The sequence below is a fragment of the Notothenia rossii genome (genome assembly GCF_949606895.1).
Source record: "Notothenia rossii genome assembly, chromosome: 4".
In the NCBI taxonomy this organism is placed as follows: domain Eukaryota; kingdom Metazoa; phylum Chordata; class Actinopteri; order Perciformes; family Nototheniidae; genus Notothenia; species Notothenia rossii.
Genome location: NC_136902.1, coordinates 72,034,099 through 72,044,782, shown reverse-complemented (window position 1 = coordinate 72,044,782; position 10,684 = coordinate 72,034,099). Strand labels below are relative to the sequence as shown.

The 10,684-nt window shown below is 40.1% G+C and overlaps 1 protein-coding gene across 1 annotated transcript; it reads left to right on the top strand.

Annotated features, from left to right (window-relative positions):
- Window positions 1-10,391, top strand: apbb1 (amyloid beta (A4) precursor protein-binding, family B, member 1 (Fe65)). Its single transcript, XM_079675066.1, has 14 exons — window positions 1-175; window positions 756-1,400; window positions 2,497-2,702; window positions 2,787-2,846; window positions 2,956-3,035; window positions 3,144-3,210; window positions 3,646-3,792; window positions 4,438-4,565; window positions 5,575-5,689; window positions 5,795-5,876; window positions 5,960-6,040; window positions 6,181-6,296; window positions 7,653-7,829; window positions 7,964-10,391. Exons 2-14 carry the CDS (start codon window positions 785-787, stop codon window positions 8,117-8,119), a joined length of 2,031 nt encoding a protein of 676 aa, XP_079531192.1. The 5' UTR covers window positions 1-175; window positions 756-784; the 3' UTR covers window positions 8,120-10,391.
- The last annotated feature ends 293 nt before the right edge of the window (window positions 10,392-10,684 follow it).

The following is a 10,684-nucleotide window of genomic DNA, read 5'->3' as shown; positions in this document are numbered from 1 at the left end:
AGCAGTGAGACGGTCGGTGACGTTTCCGTGACGCACGTTCAGCCTCCATCCCTGGTCGAGCCCACTGACAGAAAACACCACCTAGAATCGACGCGAGGCCTAGCGAGTTACGGAAATATGTAGTAAGCTCGCACAGTTAAGCATATTTCGACAACTGGGGGTTTTGGTGGAGCTGGTAAGTACACTAACATAAGGTTGATAAATAACTGTCATTGCGTTTTGCTGTGATTTAGCATTGGGGCTAACATTAGCCTAGCCTAGGTGACGACGGTGATGATGGCCGATGGATCCCGTTATATCCAGCTGCGGAGATGGCATCCAAATACTATTGCTGTATTTCAATATGCAGTCTGCTGTTAAAACTGTATTCAGTTAAAAGCCATCTAACAGATAATGCACTTAGCTTCTTATTATCGTTTTGATAAGAGGTCGTGTTGGCAAATGAAAGGTGAAGCTGCAGAAGTACGTTTGATATTCGTTGGGAAAATTCTACCGTGAAAGTAACCGCAGTGTTGGCCTACCCGGAATAGTCGAAACAGAAACAGACTTTAATCTCCAGACTGTAATTTTGCTAGCTAGTTGTTTCACAGCCAGTGTAACTCGCACATTTAAGCGATATTGATGTTGTAAACGCATTTCAAATATTCATTTCCTTGAACTTTGAGGAGTAACTCTGTCTGAATCGTGCCCGTTTTAGCCTGCTAGCTAGCATGCTAACGTTAATGCTAATACATCTCAACCTCTTCCTCCATCAGCACTTTACTACGTTACATGAGAAGTTAACATGGGGGGCCATGATGATGAAGATATGCCATATGTTGTGAATAAACAAAAACACGACGAAGAGCTAAAGAACAAGCTGAATGACAGCAGTCACTGGTGCGAACAGGAGTCTACTGGCAACAATGCTAAGTGGGTTAAAGAAGGCCAGAACCAGCTGCGGAAAGTAGCTGAGAACCATCAGGACCAGGACCACAACTGCAACATCAGCCAGAATGGGAACAATGAGGACTTCCCGCATCAGAACACCACTCAGGAAGAACAGCAAGGAAACGAGGAGCAGAACAAGTCTCCCAAAATATCAATGACCCCTGGGCTCAGTCAGGAGGAGTCCAAGAAGCCGCTGCTCATCGACACTGCAGAGTCTACAGAAGAGAAAGACAAAAAGAGAGAAGAAGATGATAAAGAGAAGACATCAGAGGAAGACGAAGATACATCGTGTGATACCAGAGAAGAGCTGGAGACAGAAGATGTGGAGTCTGAGAGAGAGGCCTCTGTTGTGGGGAGAAATCCCTGCCTCCTGTTCTCCAACATGAATGGGACACCCAATGAGGAAGAGGCCAGCTGGCCTCCACTGTCTCAGGACAACACTGCTGACAGCACTCCAAATGGCAACAAGGGTAAATAGAAGTACATGTGTTGAAGTTTAGGCCACATATACAACATTTGACATGCCCAAATTAGCAGTTGTATGTGAGCTTGCACATACAACCAGATGTATGGAAACAACTTCCCTTTAGAGACCGAGAGGACACAGTGAAAACTTAACTATGGGCTTTGATAACACAAAAGTATGCACTAGAATAATGGGCAACACTTACCTTTCAGTTCACCTTTATAGCATTTCTAAGCATTATATCATAGTTACATGGTTTATTAAACTATAACTTAAGCATATATACAGTACGTGTATATTATTAATGTACTTTAAAACAACTACAACTCCTCTTGTGGTGTAGCACACACCAGAGGAGTTTTAATTTTTGACAAATTAACACTGTATTACTAAGAAAGACCTTGATGTCTTTATTACAGTGAAAGACCACATAACAGTGTGAAGGAAACCAATTATTAAATGTTTGTAAACTACTAATAAATGCTACATTTGGTTGCGTGTATCAAATGCACTGTATTCTTTAGGATCAAAAACACTTTTGGGTTTTATGTGCAATATATAGGCATATCGTTTCTATATTGAGCCATGGGCCCTCATTTCACTCAATTAAAAATTGCAATGTCTTTAAACTGATATATTGCCTTTTCATCCATGTGGTGGACTGGGTAACACTGACATCTACATTGGAGTGAATTATGTCAGTATTCAGCATTATGATTATAGTGTATAGTAATGTTATTAGTTGAATATAACAATGTACAGTGGTAGTAATGATATAATCATCAGTATTTTATCTGTTTATTCGGTAATGTTCAACTCAATACCCTGAAATATATTTAGTAGCAACTAAATATAGCTGTGGTTCTTAATTGTTGGTAGATGGATTGCTGGCCACAGTGAATGGTTATCCCTGTGTTTTCATATCGGTTTGCAGACATCATATCTCACATTTGAAACATAAGCAATTTCAATGCTGTTTGTTTGTATACATACATTTATTTTTCAGAATCTTTGTTTTGTCCCGTTATGTTTCCATCTTTTTCAACCAGACATTGAACACTGTTCCCCTCTCGTGTTTCTCTTTGCTCTCCACCTTTCAGATCCCTTTTGGGACTCCAGTGCCTTTGAGACTGACACGGACCTGCCTTCAGGATGGATGAGGGTGCGAGACACGTCGGGCACATACTACTGGCACATCCCCACAGGCACAACCCAGTGGGAGCCTCCTTCCCCCCTGGGTAAAGTTGGCGACTCCACGATGTCCTCCACTATGTCCCTGGAGACTACACCCTGCGAGGAGACTGAGGTGAGGTCTCACGCTAACTTTGCTTGGATAGGGGAAATGGCACGAGAGTCTGCGGACAATAATATCTCCTTTTTAATATTCCAGGAATCCTGGGCTCACCTTTCCAGCACTGATGAAGGAGTTGGTGAGGGGGAACTGTGGAATGTAAGTTGTGGCAAGAATTTAATATAGTGTTGTTTTTAGTGTAGTTAGATTTGATTGTTAATAAAAGATGTCCATTGGTAACTCGTTTTTGTTGTTTCTGTGTTTTCAGGAGGAGGGAGAGGTTGCATCTGATCAAAGCCTGAAGGAGTTTGAAGGGGCCACTCTACGCTATGCATCCATCAACCTGAAGTATGGGCTGTTAACTTTTTTTGATAAATAATATTTAGTATTTTATTGCCTGTTCTGTTCTTATTATCTTTCTGAGGCTTATCCTTATGTCCTTCTTTCTCTTGATAGTTACAATTGCTCCATGTCTGAGGAAGAAGAGAGGCTCGCTCCACTCTGCACAGATTTAGAAACTAAGGTAGATATTTGTTTATATGTGTTGTTGCTCTTGATACAAAAGACTGTTCACAGACCTGGTTTTTGAAACGGCTCTAAAACATTTACGATTAGTCAAATACAGAGGTGGCAATTCTTCCACAGGGTTTTGTAGTATGACTTAACTCATTAGTTCTTTCTCAACAGGAACTTAAAAAAAGCAAAAACACATGACATTTTTACACTTTTGGGCACATTAAACTTAAGACCAAATGAGGCCTTTTTTCTTGCTTTTGTATGTTTGCTGCCAAGCAAGCATATTTTTGTTAATGAAGTAACCAACAAGACTGAAGAGTTGTAAACATGTGGAAATAAGCAGCATGAACTCTAAACAAAAGGCCAGTATTCTGACTCGATGGTTCTTAACCTCCCCGTGCTGTCCTGTTTTTGCTAACGTGCTGCATTTGTGTATTGTCAGTGTTTTGCAGTGCGTTCCCTGGGCTGGGTGGAGATGTCAGAAGAGGACATGGTGCCTGGAAAGAGCAGTGTTGCTGTCAACAACTGCATCAGGCAGCTCTCCTACCACAAACACAACCTCCATGACACTGCTGGGATCTGGGGAGAGGTGAGGGGATGTTACTATTCCTGTGATGTCCACTGTGATGTAGATGGTTTTGAAAATGACATTTACTCATCAAACTCTCTACATTTGTTATGGGTAGGGTGTCTACATCAAAAACAATTTGTATTTAGTAGCAATTGCTAAACAAATTGACGTTATTTCCTCTCAGGTGCTTTTGAGTCGTTTAAGTTTTCTTTGATAAATCCATAGTGGAGTTGAAGCAAAATAACTCAAATCAGAAAAGGCGTTTTCACATGTTGTGTCAGACCGTATCAAGTGAGAGATAAAGAAATGGTATAACTCCGGAGGGTCCTTTCTATAATGTTTTCAGACATGATGATAACAATCTGAGCCTGTGAGTGATTAAACCAGCCCTGAAGTGGAGGGACATTGATGACGTGCAATTGCCCCGAGAAATTACATCGCAGCTGGTTTAGCGGCTGCTGTCAAAAGCTTTCTCGCTCGATACCGGTGCAATTTCTAAAATAGCTGTCCCCATTAGTCATTTAGACAAAAAAAACACGGGTAAATGGGGTCCAGGTTGGAAAACATCAGTCACTCTTTAATAGCAGTGCAACATGACTCTTGATAGTTAAAATGTTTCTAAGCCATTCTGCTCATACTAAGAGGTTGTGTGTGTTGTCTCAGGGTAAGGACATGCTGATGGTTCTGGAGAACGACACGATGAACTTGATCGACCCTCTAGGCCAGACTCTGCTTCACACTCAGCCCATCGGCAGCATCCGTGTGTGGGGTGTTGGCAGAGACAACGGCAGGTCAGTAAACACAGGACAGAATGAAGATGCCCCAACTACACACGGCTTATTTGTCTAACTTTGAACAACTGCTTTTTAAAACCTGTTTTATTTCATTTCGAATTGTACTTTTACATAATTCATATCTTTTTTATTTGCATTGGGGTGGAAAAAAGATTCTACTCATACTGCAGTTCACATTTTTCATTTGTTTTAAAATGCTCAGCTAACAGAAAACATATATCAAATTAGTTTACTTAAATTAATTTACTTAAATTAGAAAACAAATGGCCTATAACCCTTTTGTTTACAATTAACTACACTGTCATGTTTTTGTCCCAAATTGCATGGGATTAGCATAAAGAGGATATGTGTGTGTATGAAGGGGACATTAAAGTGGCTATCCATGAACTACATTTTCATTCAAATAGTCTGGTGAGATGTCAAGGGACCCTTTTTAAAATCAAAATATAGGATGAACTATAGGATTCCTTATTTTTAAGTAGTTTCATATGATGATTTTATGATCATTTTGATGGCTTCTGACTTCTTATGTTTGGACCACATGCATTTCTCCCTCAGTTGAATGTTCTGCTTTTATCCTGTTGGGATGGTCTATTCCTGTTTAAACTAATACAACGCCTTTTGTAATCATGACTCATGTCCCAGAGGCTTGGTATTCCTGATTCTGCATGACGTGCACTTTATTCTCCTGCGTGCACTCTTTCTGTTGCTCGCTGCTGGCCTCTGCTGGATCGATAAGAGCATTGCAGCCAAAGCTAACCTGACTGTTTCTGCCTGCTTTCTGTTTCTGTTCTCTAACAATGGTGTTTTTTCTTTCATGCTGCATTTCCCACCATGAACAGGGAAAGGTACACATCAACAATTACTATTTTGAAATCTTTATAATAATTATAGTTTAGTCCTCTTGTGTGTACTGTATCTGTTCAAAAGCATATATTTCTACACGTCTTCTGTGTTAATGATTCCCTGTGTAAATGTGACCTTTTCCATCTGATATCACCTGCAGGGATTTTGCCTATGTGGCTCGAGACAACCTGACTCAGGTTCTGAAGTGTCATGTTTTCCGCTGTGACTCACCTGCCAAGAACATCGCCACCAGCCTGCATGAGATGTGTTCAAAGGTCAGCCACCATCTCATATCATTTTGTACCATGGTGAATTCAGTGCAATGTCAACCATGAATTCTGTACTTGGAATTCACATATTTTCCTATCCTTCATCTTTAGATAATGCTGGAGAGAAAGGCGAACAAACCGGGGCTGAGCCGGTTGAGCTCTGACCCGAATCAACCTGTCGTCCCCATTGAAGGTAAAGAACCTTTAGGGTTTTCACACTTTGATATAAATCAGAGTGTAGAAATAGATCTCTAATTTTTCCATCTTACTCAACAGAGTTTCCTGCTCCGAAAAACGAGCTCTTCCAGCGCTTCCATGTTTATTACCTTGGTTGTCACTTTGTGGCAAAGCCAGTTGGTAAGAAACACCTTCACACATTTAATGATTATTTTATTACTTCAGCTATCTTTAAATCATGACTGTAATTTGTGTGTCCTAATCTCTAATGTGATTTTGTTATATGTGCTTTGGATATGTCTCATGTTCACGTCCCTCAGGTATGGATATAATTAATGACTCGCTCGAGGCAGCAGTTATTGGAAAAGATAAAAATGAGTGGACTGCTGTCTCTGTGAATATCGCACCAGCCACGCTCACAATACTTTCAAAACAGGTAACTGACATTATTTATTTGTTTTTTTTAATAAGGAGCTAATCTGTCAAGATAATTTTCTTAAGGACATTAACACTTAATAAATTAAAAAACTATTATTTTGAAATGGAGGTGGAAATAAGCCTGTCTTTTATGTTTAACCACTTAAAGGGGCCCTATCATGCAAAATGCTTTTTTTAATGTCTTTTATACATAAATATGTGTCCCCGGTGCGTCAGGGAACTCGCAAAAGTGCCAGAAAACAAAACCATCTCTCTTTTTCTCCGTACCCAAATCTCTAAAAACGTGGGTACAACAGAGCTGATCCAGATTTGCGTCCGATATGTGGACCCACGGCCCGATCAGAAAGTTGCTATCAGAAACAATGCGCGACGTGTTTTGGAAGTAATATGGTCTTTGTTTACATTAGCAAGCATCGCTAACACTCAGAGCTAAGCTGTACTGGAGAGAGTGGGTTTTTCTCAATCTCGAGTACGCTTGCTTGGTAGCACATGTCTTCCGAGTGTCTTGCTTCAGAAGCGAGGCAACAATACTTCCTGGCATTCGGAAAACGAAGAGTGGAACAGGCGAGCAAGTGTGCAGGTGTGCGTCATGTGAGAAGCCCCGCCTTACATTTTCCACTACAGATTTGGGGAAATTGGTCCGGGCGCAAAGCATTGTGGGGATTTTAAGACCGCGGAGTCTACACATGCGCAGCCTCGAAATTTCTCCAAACGAAGTACGCCGGGCTCGGTAGAATTCCAAGTATGCTGGACATTGGAACAGTACTTCGGCGGCACTCGATGACATTGTATGCTTGAAATAGTGGTGCTGGAGCAGCTTTACTCGAGATTGAGAAACACCCAGTATGTGTAAAAAAGCAGGAAAAGAAAAAAAAAGGAACTCACCTTGTGGTAAACCCGCAAGAGAAAAAGCATTTGAGCTCCATACTGTTTCAGAAATAATCCTTAAAGTGGTTTGGAACATGATTTGGTGTTTAATCACGGCAGCATTTAGCTGTATCTCGTAGAATTCTGAGCAGGCACAAGGTCCACCTTCTTTTTTTTCTTCTTTTTTCAAGCTAAGGACCCCCCAAACCTGTAGTTCTCTAACAGGGCTGGAATAGAGGAATATGAGGGATGTCTAAAATGCATGATCTGTTTGGTATTTTGACATGTTTTTTATATATTTGTATCTGAGACCCATAATATATTCCTAAAAATAGCATAATAGGAGACCATTAAACGGTAATATTATGTTATTGATTGTAATCGGTTTATCATTACTGATTTATATAATTTTTTAATGTCTGAATAACCTGGAACAATCTCATTTATAATTCAAATAATTTACTGTCATTTGTATTTCCACCTCCAGACTGAGGACGTGCTGTCAGAGTGCAGGGTGCGTTTCCTCTCCTTCATGGGTGTGGGAAAGGACGTTCACAGCTTTGCTTTCATCATGGCCGAGGGTCCCGGAGATTACACCATCCACATGTTTTGGTGTGAACCCAACGCGGCCAGTCTGAGTGAGTCCGTACAGGCTGCCTGCATGGTGAGTTCCAAACAAAAACATGAACTGTACAGGTGGAGAGATGACATGGAGATGTAAAAAAGGTTGAATTCTTTCAACACTGGCTGACATTGTAAACACACACCATTCATGCCGAGTGTGTTTTCTTTCCAAAGCTTCGTTACCAGAAATGCTTGGATGCCCGTCCGCCCAGCCTGGCCTATTGCCTCCCCACCCCCCCCGCTGACTCTGTGGCCCGCCGGGTGAAGAAGGGGGTCCAAAGTCTGCTGGGCAGCTTTAAGAGCTACAGGTCAGGCCCCCAGTCCCCCTGAGTTGGAGTGAAGAGGATCCAAACACAAGGTCCATCACCACAGCCCCTTCTCACTCTCCCTCTCTCACCCTTCTACCACAGTTTCGCCTTACGAGCGTTTCACTTGTCTAGTCACTAGTCTAGTGCGTGGAGTAGTTTGTTGGGAAAATATGTGTGAAAAGATTGCATTTATTGGCTGTTTTGAACTCCCATCTCCAAACAGATGAAACCCAAGCATCTTTGTTTTTTCTTTCCTGGGATTCTTTCTGTGAGTCTTAACTATTTTTGTGTTTTAACAGAAACAATGCTATGAATGTTGGATATATGGATATATATATATATATATATATATATATATATACATATGCAGATGCTAGAATTTGCTTGAAAATGAGGTTGCTAGATTCTCTCACAGAAATCGTTCCCTTTTCCTCCTTGGTGCAACTTTCATCTCTAACCCTCCTATTTTTTTACTACTGTCACAAAGTCGTTGTCAGTACCCTAATAATGATTTCCTAAAACACCATTGCACCGCTCTCTCCACCACCCTAGGTTGTAATACAAGCGCTGTAGGTAGTATGACCCTGACCCTCCCAAACTATGTATTTTAGTCTTCCAAAGAACTGTATGGTCATCTGTCACATAGTGAGCAGCCACTGAGTGTAGTGCGTTCCTCATACATTCTGCATGGACATTTGCAAGTTCAGTGCTAGTGTGCAATAATCAGATGTTCCTGTATGGTGTGTGGTGATATGACGGCTGCCTTGCGATTCATTTGTTCACTTTAAATGAGAGAGTCTGGCCATATTGAGCGTGAGGCCGACGGAACAAAAGAGCCATGTCGAAAACCATTATTGTGTGCTAGAAATAATAGTGATGTAAAAAATACAACCTCATGGTTTTCACACAGCCGTTTACCATCAACAACTACTGAATAGTACTGTAGAAACTCACCACAAGCTGCATGTTTTGATAGCTTAGAGTTCTCACTGCTCGCAGCAGTTTAGTGCTTAAGACCCATCAATGTATCCTGTAAATTCTTTCTCTGTGTTTCCGTACGGTAGGAAGAGGCTGGAGTTGACGTGTTGTTTCGTGTTTCATAGGCATGTCACTCTAGTAAGTGTCAGTGTTTATCATAAGCTAGCGGTAGAAAGTTAGACTTCCTGTCAGATCCTTCAGACTGAAAAGATGAGGGCAGGTTATAATGTTTGTATTTACAGTTTGTGTATATGGCAAACCTAGAGATTATTTCTCCACTGGTTTACATTTTTATTTTTATTTCCTTGGCCACATTTTGGCCCCGGGCCACTTGATCTAATGTATTTTTTATTGTGTCCACACATTACAACGTACACGATTAAGATGATATAAACATTAATTTGTTAGATTTACTTTTTTATAAAGAAAACACTAATTAACCAAGTTGTATGCTATCGTTATGTGTCCGTCAGTGATCGATACTGTATGTAGCACAATAGTAATAGTCATCTCTAATATTAAAGATGCCGTTTGTAAGACATTTGTTAGCTACTTACTCCTCAGGCTAGCTGACTCCACTACATAGACATACAAATACCTCTACAAAAGACACAAAACCACATCACTCAATTAAATTATACACATATTATGGAAAAGGAATGTATTTACATGCATAGAAAATACAGCGTTGTATTTAAAAAAAAAACAAAAAAATGCATTTATGAATGTTAAGAAGTGACATGTCTTGTTAAATGAGTGCAAGTGGTGCATAATGATACATCTATGGTCTAAAGTAGGGGTCTAGTCTTTTTAAAAATACATTTTAAATCTCAACTAACATCAGTTAGCATTGAATTGTTCACAACCTTTAAACTTTCACAATGTTTTGTTTGAAAAAACACTCATTTGATATTATTTTATATTAAAACCAAGCTGAAATCAAAATTGTGCTTAAAAGAGTAACATGTCTGGTACTTGTATAAACTTATGTTTGAAACATATTGATTGGAAACAAATGAAATAGATACCCACTTTCTAAATATTTTAGAAATACTCACTAAACACTAAAACCCCAAATCTCTTACCAACTGCTTCTTTAAATGTGTAAGATATAACACTAATGAAACGTAGTCTCATTGCCTCATATTACTGCCATGTCACTCCCGTGTCACCTGGAGTTACCTTTGCCTTTTCCCAGTCAGTGGCAACACGAGTTTAAGAACATTAGCAGATTAATTTATTTCTGTTCATGTAAATTAGGTGTATAAAATGTATGTATATAAAAATCACTGCACAATAAATGTGAACATATCATACCTGGTTTTCTTGTGGTCTTTTTATATCCTGGCAGTTTGTGGTTGTGTGAAGCTAAGTGGGTCTGAAGAGATTGGTTTCCAAAGGGCAGTCTGGATCCGATAGCCTGAAGATGTCTCCTTTGGTTTCCGGTTCGTGACAGAAGCTGCTTTTTTTTTTTTCATTTTCAGTTAATGGCTTTATCTGTCATTTCCAGCTTTTCCATTAAAATGTAAAAGAAGCCTCCACACAACCTGGCTGGCTATTTTGCATATGCATTAAACCAGCTGACACCAGATTTACCATATGTATTGAC